The sequence below is a fragment of the Pongo pygmaeus genome, chromosome 7, assembly GCF_028885625.2.
Source record: "Pongo pygmaeus isolate AG05252 chromosome 7, NHGRI_mPonPyg2-v2.0_pri, whole genome shotgun sequence".
NCBI classification, from domain to species: domain Eukaryota; kingdom Metazoa; phylum Chordata; class Mammalia; order Primates; family Hominidae; genus Pongo; species Pongo pygmaeus.
In genome coordinates, this window is record NC_072380.2 from 10,121,736 (window position 1) to 10,140,800 (window position 19,065).

General features: G+C 50.4%; 1 protein-coding gene across 1 annotated transcript in view; it reads right to left on the reverse strand.

Annotated features, from left to right (window-relative positions):
- The window catches only part of C7H8orf74 (chromosome 7 C8orf74 homolog), a 28,649-nt gene extending 15,036 nt beyond the window's left edge, over positions 1-13,613 (reverse strand). The window contains exons 1-2 of the mRNA XM_054498329.2: positions 12,644-13,613; positions 10,744-10,936 (exon numbers count right to left, since the gene is read on the reverse strand). Coding sequence (XP_054354304.2) covers positions 10,744-10,936; positions 12,644-12,691 — 241 coding nt within the window. The 5' untranslated portion in view covers positions 12,692-13,613. The remainder of the gene's footprint in view (positions 1-10,743; positions 10,937-12,643) is intronic.
- Between the last annotated feature and the right edge of the window lie 5,452 nt (positions 13,614-19,065).

Consider the following 19,065-nt stretch of genomic DNA (forward strand, 5'->3'; position numbering starts at 1 on the left):
ATAGACGGACTCATATGATATTTATTCTTTTGCATCTAGATTATTTCACGTAACATAATGTCTTCAAGTTTCCTCCATGTCGTAGCATGGGACAGAATTGCCTTCCTTTGTAAGGCTGAATGATATTCCATTGTATGGAGCATGGGGCAGAACTGCCTTCCTTTGTAAGGCTGAATGATATTCCATTGTATGGATAGACCACATTCTGCTTATCCATTCATCCATCCATGCTCACTAGGGTGGCTTCCACTTTTGGCTATTGTGAGTAATGCTTCTATGAGCATGGCTGTACAAACATCTGCCCGAGTCTCCACTTTCAATTCTTTTGGGTGTGTACCCAGAGGAGCCATTGTTGAATCATATGCCACTTCCATGGTTGCCTTTTTGAGGAACCGCCATATTGGTTTCCCATCCACTACATCTTTTCACTTTGTTTGATAAGATACAGTAGTCCCCCCTTAACTGCAGCTCCAGTTTCCTTGGTTTTAGTAACCTGTGGTCAACTATAGTCCAAAAACATTAAGTAAAAATCTCCGGAAATAAATAGTTCATAAGTTTTAGATGTTGCACCGTTTTGAGTGGCATGATGGAATCTGCGTCATCTTGCTCCGTCCCACATGGAGAGTGGATCACTCCTTCCTTCAGGGGACCCCCCACTGTCAACACTACCCTCCCATTGGTCACTTAGGAGCTATCTCCGTTATCAGATGGGCCGTCGAGGTATCGCAGCACTCATGCTCAAGTCACCCTTATTTGTCTTAATGATGGCCCCAAAGGGCAACAGTAGTGATGCTGGCAATTTGGATATGCCAAGCAGAAGCCACCAAGTGCTTCCTTTCAGTGAAAAGGTGAAAGTTCTCAATTTCGTAAGTTAAGAAAGAAAATCATATGCTGAGGTTTCTAAGAACTACGTAAGAACAAATCTTCTATCTGTGAAATTGTGAAGACAGAAAAATAAATTTGTGAGTAGTGGATATAGGGTGTGGTACCATCCCCTGTTTCAGGCACCCCTTGGAGGTTTTGAAATATATCTCTGACGCATTAGAGGGGACTACCATAAACCAATATCCATATTAAGGGGAAAATCTACTCAAACACTAGGATTAGAAATATTTCATTGCTCTTTTAAAGACATCTTTTTTGGTCACTTGCCTAGGACTCAGAGGGCAAGCTCAGGACCGTATGTTTTAAAGACTGTCATGGGCTCTTGTCCACGCCCTTCTCTTTGTCCATAATTGTCCCCCTACCTGATCCGCTTAGGAGACTTGGCCCCTCACCGATCCTTGCCCCCATTTCTCAGGGAGCTAGAATGATTCATGTGAAAGAGCTTTGGCAGAAGGCACAGGCTCTGTAGCCAGAAAGTCTCAAGGTTAATACTGGTTCTTCCCTCTACTGCGTGATGATTGGCAAGTTATCTAACCTCTCTGAACTTCAGTTGAGTTAGTGAAATGTGGACAACAGTACCCATCCACCCAAGACTGCCATGGGGATTAAATGAGATGATATGGGCAGAGGGCTCAGCGTGCCCTGTCTATGGCTGAGATTATGATCATCATCCCCTTCCCTGGTCCTCCTGGAAGCATGGGGCTCCTGTCCTGCTGCAGTCACCTCCTGCCTAGCATCACGGGAAGGCCGGCTCCTTAGCGCACAGGGATTTGGGCTCACTCTGGGCTTGCTGGAGAATGGGGTAGAACAGGGGCCAGCCAGCGGAAGGCTCAAAGAGGCAGCTTTCAGTGCAACAGCAGGAAGAACTTTCCAGAAGCACCAGCCGCTCACTAGCAGAGTAGGTCTCCTCTCCAAAAATGAGGAGGCATTCCCCATCAGTCTGACGGCCTCAGCTGAAGGCCTCAGATGCTCAGACACCGGAGAGATGGGATTCCTGGATGTCTGTTGGGGGGGTTGGATCCAGTGACCTCTGAGGCTCCTCTCAACTCTCATAAGCTGTGGAGATTTCTGTGGAGCTGACGGTCCCTGTAGCCACAGCTGGGGCACTGCCAGTGCATCTTGGCCAAGCCCTGCATCTGACTGGAGCTTGGTGAGGGGAGCCCTGACTTGGGGTCCTGGTCATCCTCATGGTCATCGTCCCCTGGAGATGAAAGCGACTGGGCAGTCCCACCGTCTCAGGGACACAGTGCCATTCCCAGCCTGAGATGTGGCTACTCCGTCCTCATACCTTGTCCCTTCTGATGCTGGGGACTCCAAGGCTGACCAGTATGTCCAGCTGATGGAGGAAGAACCTGAGAAGTGAGACGTGGGAAGGGGTCCTGAGAGAACGTGTACCATCTGCCCACACACAGGTAGCACATGCAGGCCAGGACACCTTAGCCAAAGGGCACAACTCACCCTGCTAGCTAGGCCTGGGCCACTCACCATCCTGGAGCCTTCCTGCTGGGGCCAGGATCCCAGCCTCTCCTGTGAGCAGCTCTGGGTGACCCAGTTAGGAAGTCAGCAGGTGTCTGACTTGGCTCATCCAGGTGTTGCTTTGTCTGCACCCCGCAGCCCTGGCCCACTCGCCAGCTCTCCTGGGCTGCCTGCTTCTCAGGCCTTCCTGCACCCCTGGATGAGTGGATAGGTCCCTGTTGTCAAAATGAAAAGTCACGCAGCTGGGTGGATGCTGACCTGGGTTCAAATCCCGACACCACTCACTTGAGGTGCGGCCTTGGGCAAGTTACCCAATCTCTCCAGACCTCAGTGTCTTCATCTTTCAAATGGCACCTGTGAAGCCAGATTGCAGTGACAATTACAGAAGCTGTGTAAAAGGCCAAGCACATGACACACAAGGCCTCCCTCTGTGGGACGGATGGTCTCTTGCGGAAGGCAGGGGAAGGTTTCTATGGCCCCGTCTTGATTTCTGACCTACTTTCTGACACTGGCTCATCCGAGGAGTGGTGACCTTGCTCAGCGTTACAGGCTGGACTGCTCACACCCTAGTTTATGTGTTGAGGTCCTAATCCCCAGTATGTCAGGACGTACTTGGAAAGAGGGTCTTTATAGAGGCGATTAGGGTCAAATGAGATCATTAGGGCCAGCCTTCATCCAACAGGACTGCTGTCATCATAAGAAGAGAAAACGTGGACACACACAGAGACGCCGGGGCACAGGTGCACAGAGGGAGACCACGAGAGCACGTGGGGAGAAGGCGGATGTCCACAAGCCAAAGACAGAGGCTTCGGGGGAAACCAGCCCTGCCAGGGCCTTGACCTTGCACTTCCAGCCTCCAGAACTGAGGAAATACATGTTTGCTGTTGAACCCACACAGTCCATGGTTCTGTGCAGCAACCCTGGTAAACTAATATTGCACGGAGGCATCTACAAAAGGAGAGCTGCTCGTTTGTCCCAAGAAATGCTCCTCTAAGATCTCAATCCAGGGCCACTGTGGAGACTTCCACCATCCATCAATCATGAAGTCTCATTTAAAGGCCCCTCCAGGTCTCGCCTGAGGGGTGTCAGGTTCTGCTTGGGAAGGAGGGTCCCTGGAGGCCTTTCCCAGGCTGCAGAGGGTGGCACCTTCTCTCTGCTTCGGGGGTCTTGAGAGGCTGGAGGCTCCCCGATGTGAGGGCAGGGTACTTCAGGGCTGCTGGGCAGACCCTAGGCATGGCCATGAGTGTCCCCGTAAGAACTGTCATGCCAGGACCTTGGAAGAGTCACTGCCTCCTGCCCGCCCAGGCTGCTGTGGGCAGGTGGCTGCCTTCCCATCCTAGGCTACCTGGGCAGCATTTGCTTTAGAACCAAGAGTGGCCATGGGTGGAACTGCAGATGCCAGGACCATGAGATGCTCTTCACCAGGCACTCACCCGGCTGCCCTGTGCCTCCACTGACCGGTCACAAGTCCTGCCTCCTGCCAGGCCTGGGATTTGTGGGACTGGCCATATGCAAAGGTTCTTCCTGCTTCAGCTGTCTTGATAGAGCGTCCGAGAGAGGCCGTGCCTGCCACACGTGATGATGATGAAGGGCGGAGCAGCACAGAGGTCAGAGTGGTGGTGGGCTGGGGAGGTCCTGCAGGTGCCAGGTGGCCACAGGTGGGACACCTCCAGGCTCAGTTTCCTGCCAAGGGAAGCCTGAAGCAGGGGAGGCTGTCCCCACCTTCCCTGCCTCCTGTGCAGGCCTCCTGGGCACCCTAAATCTCTGCGGCTCCTCAAGGCCCCCACATCCCTCTCCTCTCCTGAGCCTCCCCAGGATTAGATAAGGCTGGCAAACTGTGCCCCCTTCCTGTGGTTTTCTCCTACCAGGACGTCCCAAGCTGGAAGACTCCTGCCCCTCTGTGCCACGGCTGGTGGCTTCACCCTTGGCCCGGGGGAGATGGCTGGATGTGATCTGCCCAGAGCTTCCTGGAGGCTGGCCAAGAAGGCACAAGAAAAGGACTCCTTCTTCTGGCCTGGTGTGGAGAGCAGAACGTCCTGGAGAGGCGTTTGCCAGGCCAGAGCCAGCCAAAGCTTTTGAAGAAAGGGCCACCTTCCCTCCCTGTGCCAAGGTCTGATCGGACCGGGAGATAAACTGCACTGGCAGCTGTCCTGGCAGAGCTCTGAATCACTGCTGTGCAAACATGACCCTCCTTCACTGTGACTGCCAACTTTATTATCTAGAATGCAAACACAATGCAACCATCCTTAGCTCCAGATTAACAACAACAACAAAAACATCCCTGGAGAAGCCACTTTCCAAGACGGTTGAAAGCCCAGTGTGTATTTTAGCCAAAACAGACAGAGAACCCCCGCCCTTGCCCAGGCTGCCTGCATCCACATTCTGAGATGGGGACAATGCCGGGAGGAGGACAGGGTGGGATGGAAGGTGGGAAAGAGCTGGAATGTGCCAGCGACCTGACCTGCCACCTATGCCAGCTCTTTCTGCCCCTGGCCGCCTGGGCCTCCTCCTGAGGACAGCAGTTTCCTGCTCTCTCGGTCTGGTAGGCAGCAAGGCTGGCTCCCTTGTGTGCCCAGGGCCAAGCATGAGTGTGGGCAGCTGGTTAGAGTCCAGGCCAGAAGTGGTCTGGGCCTCCCTTCTGCTGGCCCATGCCTTGAACCCATCTTCAGGATGAAGGGAAGACAAGAAAGGGTATAGACAGTGAGCGCCCTGATGGCCCTCATGCAGCTCCTTCTTGCCCTGAACCATGGCTGCAGAGGGTGGCACCTTCTCTCTGCTTGGCGAGTCTTGGACATGGGTGGACGTGGACATGGGACCATCCTGTGTCGCCTCCAGGCATATGGTACTGAACATTGATTAAGCACTTACTATGTGCTGGTCACCCTGCTGTGAGTGCTGCATGTCTGATTCATTTGCTCCTTCCTATAAGTAGGAACTGTTACTGCCCCCATTTGACAGAGGCGGAAATGGAGGCACAGAGAGGGAAACTATTGTCCCCAAGGCTATGCAGTGAAGTGACAGCAGTGGGATTTGAACTGAGACCTCTTGACTGCAGAGTTTGCTGTTTGCTGCCTCTCACATCGGCGGTTCGTGCAGTGTGGAAGGAGCGTTACCGGGGCAAGGCCAGCCCCTCGCCTCCTCTGCGCATCTTGAATTCTCTGTCTCCATGGGCATCGGGAATCAACCCATTTATTGGTTCATTCATTCATTGGTTTGTTCCTTCAACTCCTATTGTGTGCCACGTGCGTCGCTCAGCACTGGAGGGTCGGAGGGGTCAAAGATGTACAGGGCACAGACCCCTCTCCGGCAGCTCCAGCCTCTCCAGGCCAGGCCTTCCTCACTCTCCAGCTGAGGACTCCAGGGAGGCCTGTGGTCTGAGTGGAGAGGGAAGGGGGACGGCCTGGTGAAGCAGGGCGTGAGAAGGACGGACGAGGCAGTCATCACAGGAAAGGAGCCGGGCCAGGCACGCCTGCAAGTCCCAGAGAGGACGCAGCTGCAGAAACGCAGGTGTGAGGCGTCCAGGCCGTGGCCATGGCCGTGGCCTGGAGAGAGAAGCTAAGCCCGTGAGGCCCAACGCTGGAGGGGCCAAGATCAGCTCTGGGGGATGCGATCCAAGGACGGGGAGAGGCTTAGTCAGGAGGGGGTTTACCCAGGGCTGGAGGGCACAGGAGAGAATGGAGGATAGATAATGGCTGGTGACTCAGAGCCTATGGTCCAAACCTGCGCAGTGCCACTTGGATGTCACCAGAGAAGATCAAGGTTAGGGCTGGGGTTGGGCAGAACCGGAGCAGAAACAACTGAGCAAAGCTGGGGGAGGAAAGGCTGTGGTTTCCACGAGCGATGCTGCAGGACTGCCTAGGCCGCTGCTGTCCGGGTGGGGCAGGCAGGAGACCTAAAGTTCCAGGTGGACCGCGAAGCCCAGGAAGGTGCCTGAGACCCCTGCAAGAGGCTGTAACATAAAGGCCGACTCCAGTGCACACTTTCAGGGCTTCCTCTATGCTGACCACCGTTCCAGGGCCATAAATGAACTTAACAAGCCTGTGAAGTGGATGCTGTTCTTGTCCCAAATTTACAGATGAGTGACCTGAAGCACAGAGATGTCGAGGGAATGGCCAAGGTCCCACAGCTAGGAAATGGCAAAACTGGGTCTCCAGAAACATGTAGGGCTCAGCCTGGGCCTCGAGGTGACGGCAGTGTTTGTCAGTGAGGAGGACCCGGGGAACGAAGTGCAGCTGGAATTCTACCCTCGGCATCTGGGGGACTGCAGGGCTTGTTCACGCTCTCATGAGTGTCCCTGTGCAAGGCAGTAAGAACACAGGTGCTGACTAGGACGCCACCTAGGCCAGCCTCCTGGCTCAGGGACAGCAGGCACCATCCTGAATGGCACCGTGGTGAGCTGAGGTGCAGGAGGCCTGGCTGTCGTGGGGCTCTGCACCCTGGGGGTGTGCCAGCTGCACTCAGCTGCCTACTCTCTCCACACTGCAGCCAGCCTGGCATGGCTCTCAGGAGCCAGCTCTCCTGGTGGGTCAGTCACCCACTGGGCGGAACTGGGACAGTCTCATTTGTCTCCCGTCTTGCTCCTGACTTCTGAAACAAATCTGCAGTTTGCTTTTTTTTTTTTTTTTTAATTACTTCCTGGTCCTGCCTCTGGTCCTGCCCCATCTCCTGCAGAGCAGGCTCACTGGGGCAGTGCAGGGGCTGAGGAGAAAGGGCCCTGGCACATGTCTACTGGGCCTCGTCCTTGCTAGGGCCCATCTGAAGCGGGTGACCCCTGACTATGCCAGGTTTCTGTATCACATCCTGCTCCCTCGAGTTCCCAGGTCCTTGTGTCTCCTAAAAATAAAGGTGCCACTCACTGGGCGCTTCCCAGGCACCGAGCACCATGCTGTGGGCTTTAAGGCACAGCCTCATTTGATCCTTCTAACAATGCCAGGTGGAGAGTGATCCTGCATCCCCATTTTTCTAGATGTGTCCACAGATGCTCAGAAGGATGAGACTTGCCCTAGACCACGCACCCATTAAAGGGCCAGGTAGGACCTGAATTTTCCCTCTGGACCCCCAGCCTCCTGATGTCTATTTTCAGCCAGTTTAATTTCAGGCATGGGAAGCCCACCTAAAAGCTTGTTTCAAGTCCATGTTTGTATTAACCATGCCTCACACGCTTTCAGATGATACGAAAGTGAGAGGAGGAACTCGTAAGGTGGATGGCCCAGGATTAAGGCTGAGAAGATTTCAGGAGGAAGGAAAGGAAGGCCAGTCTGAACGAGGTGGCATCCGTGGGGGTGACTGTGAGGTCCTGCAGGTACATTCAAAATGGCCATTGCACAAGGGCAGGATGGGGAAATGGTTAGGGGCTTTAGTGGACTGCCAGCCTGATGCCAATCTGTATATCTGATGCTGATAAAGCCAGTGCACCCATCAGCTATATAAACAGGAGCATCATGACCAGCACAGGGGAGGGGGTACATCCCTGACCACCTCACTGATTGCTGTGTTTGAATCCAGACGTCATATGTTAAGAATAATACTGTCAAACACAAGCCTACCTGGATGAGGGCAGCAAGAGAGGGGGCAGAGGTTACTTAGGAGGTGGTGGGGGCAGGGTCTATGGGAATGATGTCATATTAAAATAAAAAAAGAGATGGTGTGGTATGGGTGGTAGTAAACACAGGCATATTTGACTCATTATATACAGCATCTGAAGACTAAAATATGGTAAATAATGAACATATGTTAAATAAATAAAATGACATATATATGATTTATGGAAGCTCTAGATAAATGTATGTAGCAGAAATTTAGCTAGTATTTCAGTAAATATTTGAGTTTTTAAAAAGAATAATGAAAGGTACTAGGATGTCTAGTCCAAATGGAAAGATGTACTTAGTCGCATTATATGAAGCCCAATAAATATGCTCAGGGCCCACACGCTGCTAAGAATCTGGAAGACAGATTTGGAGAGGGGTGGAAGGCAGCTGTAGGCTAGATACAAGAAAAGACTTCCTAATGATGAGTGTGGTCATGTAAGGAATGAAGTGCAGGAGGAGGAGGGGTTCCTTGTTCCCTAGGGGGTGCCAGCAGAAGCTGGAAGAGCTTAGTTGGCATCCAGGGGCTCCCTGCAGTCAGGGAGAGGAGTTTTCTGTGCACTCAGTTGGTGAGTCCATGAGACATAGCTGTGCTGTGTTGGTAAGGCATGCTCCAACGAGAAGTGCCGAAAGCTACAGGGCACCCTAATCTTGGGTTGAAGTTGGGTTTGCATCATCATTGACTGTTTTCCAAGGGCTTGGCCTGTGGAGGCTCTGATGGGGACTTGAAAGAGTTCGCTTCCCACCTGCTTGCGGCTGACATTCCTCTTCCTGGTTGTCAGTGTTTGTTCTGGCCACACGAGCCCCTCCAGAGCTCAGACACCAGGATTGAACTCTGGTACCCACATGTGGCTGTGAGCAGTGGGGAGGCGGGGCCTTGAAGGATACCCTGAAGCCTCCTGTCCATGGGGCTAGGGATGGCAGGAGGGGGATGAGATGTCCCAAGAATCTCTGAGTCCAGCCTGTGAGTGATGCCATGTCTCGCTCTAGCCTTTAGGCTGGGGCCACTGGGTGGGAACGCAGGCTGGCAGGAGAGAATTGGAAGAGAACCTGGCAGCCGAAGAGATTAAAGAAAGGCTGACCCAGGTGTGCCTAAGGCTGGGAACACTGGATGCCTTCAAACAGAGGTGCCATGGGACGTTCTGTGTGTCTGAAAAAGCACTCGCAGTTTGGTAAATCGATTGCAGAACGCAAGATTTGAAAGCAGTGGACCAATCAAGAGAAGGTGGTGGAAATGGTGCTGGCCCTGGGGATGGTCAGAAGTGGTGAGATTAGAGAAGGACATTGAGGTGTTGCCAGCAGGACTGAGTGATGAGTTCTGGGTGCCTTAAGGATGGCGCCTTGTGCGTGAGAGACACAGCATCGTGCAGCCTGTGTGATTGGCAGCTACTGAGATTATGACCAGAAATCCAGGGAAGACCTCTAATGTACCTCACTTAAAAAAAAATTATTATACTTTTTTGGAAAATAATTTCAAAGCAAAATAAATTAAATGAAAAGTTGCAACAATAGTAGAAAGAAACTCTTTCCAGTCCACTTAAAAGAAGTGCCCCACCCAACACACCCCACCGAAGCATCCTTTCACGTGTATCTCCTAAAGCAAGAACATTTATCATCACGACCCATCCGATCCAGACCCTCACCCTGAACATGTCACTACCACCCGGTCCCCAGACCACACTCTGGTTTCCACAGTTCTCCCAATAACCTCATTCATAGCAAAAAGACCCAGACAGACCACAGGTCACGTTTGAACACATCCCTTCGCCTCTTTCAGTTTGGAAAGGTTTATCAGTCTTTCCTGGGCTCTTATGGCCTTTGAGTGTTTGGAGCTGGCAGGAGGGCTACTTTGAGCCCTACTCCTAATTTGCTGTTTTCTCTCGATTAGATTCAGGCCATGAGTCTTTGCTGGAACCATCACAGGAGAATGCTGGCTTCTCGCTGCATCCGACCAGGCACACGGGATTCTGTGTGCGGCCTCTCACTGACAATGTCCACTTGGATCATTTGACTAAGGAGGCAGCTGTCAGCTTCTTCTCTGTAAGAGTATTCCTTTCTCTTTGTCACCACGAAGGATGTTGTGGGAGAGGTTCTTAGAAAGCATGGAAGTATCCCATTTCTCATCAAGCATCCACCCACTACTTTCAGCACCCATGGATGGTTCTCAGTGGAATGAAGTATCATGTGAGGGCAGCCACAGAGAGCCTGCCCCATGTATTTACTTAATGAGTGAATCTGCACTTCATTGCCCAAGAGGTGGGTGGAGTGACCACAGCTCCTCATGCCACCAGGTCCTTTTCTCATGCAAGCCCTGGACAGGACCAGGGAGAGGGCAATGCTGCCTCCATGCACCCACCTGACTGCATCCCCCTTCTTTGCGTGAGCAAGCTCCAGGACTCCCCTGGCACCTGCAGCAAAGCCAGATCTCCTACCAGGAACAACGTGCAGCCCTTCAGGTCCATGAAGGGTTTTAAGTCGGGGAAGGTGACACATTTGATTTATGTTAAGCAAAACCAAATGAAAACAAAACAAAAGCAAACACCCTGGCTGTTGTGCAAACAGCTTGGAGGGGTTCAGATTTGCAGTCAGGCAGACCAATGAAGACTCAGCGAGGATGTTTGGGGAGGCTGAGTAGAGACCTTATTTTCAAGCGTGTGAGGAGGCCCAATGCCAGGGAAGGGCAGGAAGGGGCCCTGGCTCCTCCAAGGCTGCTGGGGCTGTGGACGGCAAGGGAGTCCTATGTGCACCCACCCCATCCCGCCAGCCTCTGCTGACTCCTGCCCTGGACGCCCCGTACCTTTGGTTTCCCTTAGCAGCTCTTCCGTGAACTTGACCACCTGGGCCACCTCCACCCATGGGAAGCCTTTGCCCACTGCAAAGATGATGCTCTCGTAGAGGGTGTCCAGCAGGATGCTCCTCCGGGAGTCTCTCTGTTCGTCAAACTCCTCCCAGTTCAGAAGCCTCCGCAGGTGCTCCCGACCTTGTGGTCTCTGCAGGGAATGACATGGGAATTGCAGGGTATGATATGGCGGTTGCAGGAAATGATATAGAGGCTACAGGGTGTGATATGGCGGCTACAGGGTGTGATACGGGGGCTGCAGGGTGTGATATGGGGGTTGCAGGGCATGATATGGGGGCTACAGGATGTGATATGGGGGCTGCGGGGCGTGATATGGGGGTTGCAGGGCATGATATAGGGGCTACAGGGTGTGATATGGGGGCTACAGGGTGTGATATGGGGGCTGCAGGGTGTGAGATGGGGGCTGCAGGGTGTGATATGGGGGCTGCAGGGTATGATATGGGGGCTGCGGGGTATGATATGGGGGTTGCAGGGTATGATATGGAGGTTGGAGAGTATGATATGGGGGTTGCAGGGTATGATATGGGGGTTGGAGAGTATGATATGGGGGTTTCAGGGTATGATATGGAGGTTGGAGAGTATGATATGTGGGTTGCAGGGTATGATATGGAGGTTGGAGAGTAGGATATGGGGGTTGCAGGGTATGATATGGAGGTTGGAGAGTATGATATGGGGGTTGCAGGTTATGATATGGGGTTGAGGAGTTGAGAAGCCATCTCTACTGGGTAAGACACTATTGGGGTCCCCACAATGGTACTCCAGAGCCCTGAAGAGTAACTGGGTACGTGGGTACCCCTGGGAAGAGCTGTGCTTTGGTTTCTGGGCAGCATTCCCTCCTCCTCCTGGGACTTGCTCTTCTACTAGGACTTTCTTTCCTCTGAGAGTTCTCATGCTGGCCACTGCAGCCCAGGTTTTGTGTACCTCCAGCAGGCCTCAGGTTCTGAAATATGATCCCTATCCCCCTTCCTAAAATAAAATTTGACTTTCCTCAGCCTATTCTCAACTAGCTGCACTAGAGGCATTGATCTGACAATGAAATTGATACTACAGTGTAAGTGACTGACCGAGAAGGGGCTTGGTGAGGTAATGCTTTAGCGGAAGGAATGAGTCTTGCTTGGTGAAAATTCAGACACACTGGCAGGCCAAGAGGAAAAGATAAACTTTTTTCCTTGCCTAGAAGTAAAGACCCATTTTACTTGAGAGTTCAGCTGGCTCTTCTAGAAAGTTCTTATAGGCTACCAGCAGATGTAGGAGAAGCAAGTGCCACTTAAAGGAAGTGGCAAAAAAATGTTTGGGGTGCAGCAGAGACCCACCCACCACACGCAAGAGTGTTGCTTTCCTGGGGCAAGGGATCCTCTGGCTGGGAGGACCCCAAGGGACCCTAGAGGACCAATGGTGGCCTTAGTGACAGAGGGAGGCCCAGAGTCCTGTCCTCAGTCCCCAGAGACTCCTCTTCCACTGCCACCACTCTTCTGCCTAATCCAGATAGCACCCCCTAGAAAGCAGCAGAGCCTCCCCCAACACACTCCCTGCACACAGGGGCTCACAGGACCCTGAGGGTCCCAAGGGAGGCAGGCACAGTCCCTCACTTCCCTTCAGGCAGGATCTGCCCCTTCTGGGCCTGCATGTGGGCTTGAAAAACAGCCCACAAGGTCCAGGGGCTGGTAAGCCCTGGCCTGAAGTTTGAGCCCCACATCTCATCACAGCCTCAGAGGTGCTGTGCTGAGCCGGGGTGGCTGCCCCAGGGTCTCCTGAAGAGGCACTTCCAGTGCATGCCTCCCTATGTGCCCAGGGTGGGCCAGTTTCTGTTTAAAAGCCACATTTTCTCTTCCTTCACCTGAAATTGGAAGACTTCTTTCACTCCCTGGGGTGTTAAGAGTGTCATGGCCCCTGCATCTGGTTGCCAGGAGACGGAGCCAGACTGACTCAGAGTTTCCGGAACCCTGGGGGTGGCCAGTGCCAGCTTTGTTAGGTCACGAATGGCTTCTCCCAGGCTTCTTTCCTCCCGGCCCCTCCTGCTCTGGGCCTCGTCACCTGCACCTGCTCAGGGACAGGAACCCCCCCCCCCCTTGCCTCTCCCTCAAAACCTGTTCTCCTTCAGGAAGTGAGCATCCTGAGGCTTCCTATAAACACACACACACACACACACACACACTTGCACACACATAGACACATGCACACACGCAGGCATACACGTGTACACACACGCGCACACACACATGCATGCACACACACATACACACATGCACACACACTGTCCATCATCCTCATGTTCTTCTGACTGTAGCCTCATGCCTCCTGCCCGCCCACAGGCCCGTGTTTGTCTCCACGGAAAGGACTGCCCCTGCTTGCTGCCTCCACGTCCTCCCTGACTCCTATTAGGGTCAGGCCTCTCCGACCTCCTCCACTGGCCAGTAGCATCCATGGCTCTGTTTCTGGCATCATGACTTTGCTTTGGGGTGCAGCAAACAGTTCTTCAGGGGTGTCCCCAAGTGTAGTGCCCAAGCCCCTGAAGGTGGCGATTGGGAGGGGTCCGCTCCTTCTCCGGGCCAGCCTTGCTCTTCTCTGTCCTGGAAGTCCCTGCCACCCACCGGTAACCTGAGAGGCAAGTCCTTCCTTCCTCTGCCTCACTGCCCAGAGTCCCAGTGAGGAAAGCCTGGGCCTACTCGCCAGGGTTGGTGGGCAGCTGCCCAGGATCCCTGGCTCCCCAGGTCACCCCATTTCCCCAGGGGGTTGTCTTGGAAGAGGCTCCAGCCATCCTGAACGGTCATCCTCCTTCAGCCATGTGACTCCGTCAAGGCCCCGCCCACCTTCCTCCCGTCATGATGGTGATATTTCAGGGCCCTCACTGCCCTTCCTGGCCACCTAGTCTTGAATGACTTTATCCAACCACATGACTTCAATGTCCATCCACAGAAAATGACGCACACATTTACACAGTTGAGGTATTCACCCCCTCCCCGTCTTGGGGTGTGCGACACACCACACCTCTCCCCAAAGAACGGATACCTGGGGACCTGCGCCGCCTGTGCGGTGTCCAGGGGTCCTCAGGGGCTTCTGAGTGTTTGGGATGTGTTGCTGGCAGGAGTCCTGATCCCGGGTCAGACGGGGGTCTCCATGTCCAGGTTCCTCTGGCAGGGGCTGTCCTGAATGCAGTGCTGGGTGTGTCCCCCAGGCTGACACCATGCTTCGGCCCTCAGATGGAGCCCCTCACTTGAGTCCTTCCCAAGTCTGTGGCCCTGGGACCTCCCCAGGATGTAGCTGGGATGGGGCTCCATACCCCAAGCCTAGAGCCCCTTCTCATCCCCTGTCCTATCCTGCTCCATTTTCTCAGAGTCAGTATTAGCAGAGCACTTTTTGCTGCAATTGTCAGAGACTCAGCCTGACCTTAGGCCAAATGCTGTTTCATATGACTGAGAAATCTCAGGTCTGCTTAAGGCAGGTGGGGGCCAGGTGCTGGCACGGAGCTGTCAGGAACACCTCCCTGACCCCTGGTTCTGCTTGCCTATTCTTCATCCATTTTCAGGGTCCTCCCTAAATGCACTTCTAAACCCCCCCACCTGGCCGACTCTTAATTGACACCACCAAACTCAGCCTCTATGAAACTTAGTTCTTCTGGAAAACCCTCCAGATCCCTCTTCAACCCTGGCACCCTCCACTGCTCAAGCCATGTAGTGGCATGATCATGGCTCACTGCAGCCTCCAACTCTTGGCCTCAAGTGATCCTCCTGCCTCAGCCTTCTGAGTGTCTGGGACAACCGGTGCACACCCACCACACCTGGATAATTATTCTTAATTTTTTTTGTAGAGATGGGGTCTCACTATGTTGCCCAGGCTGGTTCCAAACTCCTAGCCTCAAGCCATCCCCCTGCCTTGGCCTCCTGAAGCTCTTGGATTACAGGCATGAGCCACCACAGCTGATGGACTGGACCTCATTCTTGACTCCTCACCCTCGCTCCTTTCCAGCTGCCTTGAAGCTCTGGGAACTCTGCCTCCTAAACATTTACTGAGCCCATTCTCTTCTCTGAATCCCATTGCTACCCCAAGTAGAGTTCATTGCCATTTCTTGCCACCACCCCCTACCCCCACACCTACACCATCCATTCTCCACACTGTTGCCAGAGGTAACTAAAAAAATAAATCTAATTATGGACTGGCATTGACAAGAGCACTCGCTAGGGTGCTGCTGTGCGGCATCGTTTTTCAGGAGGTTGTTACGCTGGTATATATATGTCTCACTTAAGATCTCTGAATTTTATTTTATGTAAATTACACCTTCTCCCCTTTCTCTACACACACAAATACATGCGTATATGAAATTATACTATGTCAATTTCTTGCATCCAAATCTTCCATGGCTGCTCATTCATAAGCCCCAAGGCCTTCATGTGGCTGTCCAGCCTTGTGTGACCTTCTTTCTTCTCCAGCCCACACTGGCCTCTCGCCCACTGGCCTTGGCTTCACCCACACTCCCTCCAGGACTTTGCCTGCTGCCCTCTCTCCCTGGACTGCTCTTTCTTCCCCTGCTCTTCTAGATGACTCTTTCTGGCTTTTCATGTCTCAGGTTAATCATCCTTTTCTCAAGGAAACCTTTGCTGAGTCCCTGTCACACACTCTTGTAGCATTAAATGCACCCCCAGTAGCACTTTGCAGGTTGTAATTTTTTCATTTCATGTAGATGATTGTTCTAATGCTGCTTTCTCCTAGATTGTAAGACAAAGAGGGCATTTTGTTTTATTTATGACTGTGTTATTTATCACTGTACATACCTGGCACATAGTAGGCACAATTGCGTGTTGCATGGCTGTGTTCATTTCTATCATAGCTTTTATGACATTGCACCTTGTGTATTGATTGAATGGTGGCTTCCCCCTATAGCCTGCTGGTCCTGCAAGGCACGGACAATGTCTTAGTCACCTCTGGAGCCCTGGTGCCCACTGCAGGCCTGGATGGTGGCTGGGACTCAGTACAAGTTTACTGGTGAATAATCAAAAGAATCACAAAGTGATGTTGATGGCAAAAACTGGTTATGGACAGAGCCCATCTATGTTCTTGACTCATTTTGGCCACATCCAATGTTCTCTTGCTAAAGAAACATGCAAATCTCTTCTGAGAGCCATGCAAAAGCCACATGGCATGGCAGGCTTGAGCTTAATGGCATTTGTGGTGTCTTTTCCCATTTATTGTGTGTGGGATGAATATTTGGATCTCAGTTTACCTATCCTAAAGGCCTGTTTGGTAATAAAAATGAAATAAAAGCCTCACAGAGTTACCAAACAACAGTGAAGAGTGTTTTTCTTCAGTAGATAGTTCTATTTCAAGAGCTTCAAATACATTATCTCTTTTAATCCTTGCAATAGTTCTATAAGACGGATATAATTATTAACATTCCCATTTGATATAAGATGAAATTGAGCATAGAGGGATTAAATATCTTGTGCAAAAATCACATAATCTTAACAATTGGCCATGCTATCAACACTGCTGCAGGATTCAGGAGTTTTCCAGGTAGGGCCTGACATTTAGGCTTCCTGTTAGTACTAAAGCAGAGTTTACTTCACCACTTGCTTCAAGCTGCAAGAATCACCTATGCAATAGAGGTTTTGACTATCCTTGGTTGCGTGCAAGATTTGACCATTATTTTTCCCTTTTTATTCTCTATCATCATTATCATCGTCAATATGGTTTTTATCATCTTCATCGTCATCATCATTGACCCCCTGCTAAGACATGAGTTTGGATGCTGGAAATATAAGAAGGTATATTGGTATGGTCACATTATCTAAAAGTATTCCATCTGGAAGGGAGCACATAGATCCTTTCGCCCAAGCCCTCGACTTTTCTAGATAACAGAATGAGGTTCAGAGAAGAAAAGGGGGCATCAGTAGTCAGATATCAAGGTCAGGATTCGAACTGAAGCCTCTGATCTGATATTAGTGCTGCTTCATCTGCATCATGTTACCTGCCTGTGATGGTCAGTTGTATGTATCAATTTGGCTAGGCTGTAGTACCCAGGAATTTAATTAAACATGAATGAAGATGTTGCTGTGAAGGTATTTTACAGATGTGGTGAACATCTATAATGAGTTGACTTTAAATTAAGGAAATTGCTCACAGTATTGTGAGTAAGGCTGAAGTCTTGAGGCAGAAATGTTTCCTTTTCAGGAAACCTCAATTTTTGCCAGCCCTTCAACTGATTGGAGGCCTTACAAAAATTGAGGTTTCCTGAAAACAAAATTTCTGCCTCAAAGGAGGCCTTAAAAAATTGAGGTTTCCTGAAAAAGAAACATTTCTGCCTCAAGATTGTTGCATCGACTGCTCCCTGAGCTTCCAGCCTGCAAGCCTGCCTTACAGATTTGGACTTGCCAGCTAATGTGATCATACGAGCCAATTCAATTCCCTAAAATAAATCTCCTAATTATCTGTTATCTATCTATCTACCTACCTGTCTATTATTTATCATCTATCTACCTATCCATCATCTATCATCCATCTATATATCTATTATCTACCCATCATCTATTATCTATCTATCTACAGCCTATCTATCTCTCTATCTATCTACCTATCCATCAATTATCTATTATCTATCAATCATCTATCTTCTATTTTTCATCTATGTATATCATCTATCTAGCATTTAACATTCAATTAACTATTATCTATCAATTATCCATCTATATATCCATTATCTATCCCTCAATTAACTACTATCTATCAATCATCTATCTATCATCTATCTTTCTATAATCTATCAATCTATCCATCCCACTGGGCTTTCTTCTCTGGAGAACACTGGTTGATATACTGCCCTAAGTGACTTATATGGCACAAGTAACTTTTTGTTTACAAGTAACGTTTTGTTTACAAATAGAACATATTTAAATTTAAAGGAAATACATAAAATAATAAAACAACCCAAAAAACTATTTCTACCTACTAAGAATGACCAAGGAAAAGGTGAAAGCAGTCTAATAGGACAGTGGACAGATCAGCTGGGAGATGTCAGCTTATGGTATCAAGAGAACCTGAGTTTCTTTAGTGAAGATACAAAGAATGCTTATGTTCTCCAATATTTATTCTCTACTTTTGTCTTCCTAATGGACCCTGATATTTTGTGGAGGAGAGGCAGGTACAGCAATAGGGTCAGCCAAAATCTATCTTCCTCAGCCTCTATTTTGGCTAGGAGTGGTCCAGTGATAAAATTTCTCCCAATATAAGCAGGGCTTCTTAGGTGGAATATCAGGAGAGATTTTTAGGAAGAGTATTCCCAGCTGGGACACACATTTTTGCCTTTTTTTCTCCTTCTCTTCCTACCTAGGACATGGGCACTATGGCTGAGGCCTCAGCAAACATTTAGGATCATAAGGGAAAAGACAAATCTAATCAGAGAGGACTTGACCTTGACACCATGGGACACTGAGCCAATACCAGCAGTGACTATGCCTGGACTCCTCATCAGATGACAAAAACAAACCCTTTCATGTTTAAGCCACCACACTTGAGTCGTGGTACTCACAGCTCTAACATCTCCTAACTTATGACTATGGTACCAGAAGTGGGGTGCCATAAGTAAAAGAAGCTAATACTTGACGGGGACTGAATGAAGAAGGTAGGTAAAGAAAAATTAATATATCAAACATTACAGACTAAAAGCTAGTGACCTTGTGATGCATTTGAAAACATTCTTAAAAACTGTGTCACCTGCTGTACCTTGGATCATGTACCACACACTGACCAAGGCTGTAGCATTGCAGAATATGGTAGGAAGAATCCAGATTGCTAGCAGTGAAGTTCAGAGACAGAGAAATAAATTTGAACTAGGGTGGGACAGTCTTCAAGCAGAAATAGATGGAAATGCAGCTTTTCTTTCTTTCTTTCTTTCTCTTTCTCTCTTTCTTTCACTTTCTCTCTTCTTTCTTTCTACAGAGTCTTGCTCTGTTGTCCAGGCTAGAGTGCAGTAGTGCAATTATGACTTACTGCAGCCTGAACCTCCTGGGCTCAAGCAATCCTCCTGCCTCAGCCTTCCATGTACATGGAACCACAGACGAATAACACCAAACCTGGCTGATATTTTTAAATTTTTTGTTTTTTGTACAGATGAGGTCTCACTTTGTTGCCTAGGCTGGTCTGGACTTCCTGGGCTCAAGTGATCCTCCCACCTCAGCCTCCCAAAGTGTTGAAATTACAGGCATGAGCTACCACGCCTGGCCAAATACTGCTTTTCTAGAAGACACATCCTCTACCTGTGATCTGTAA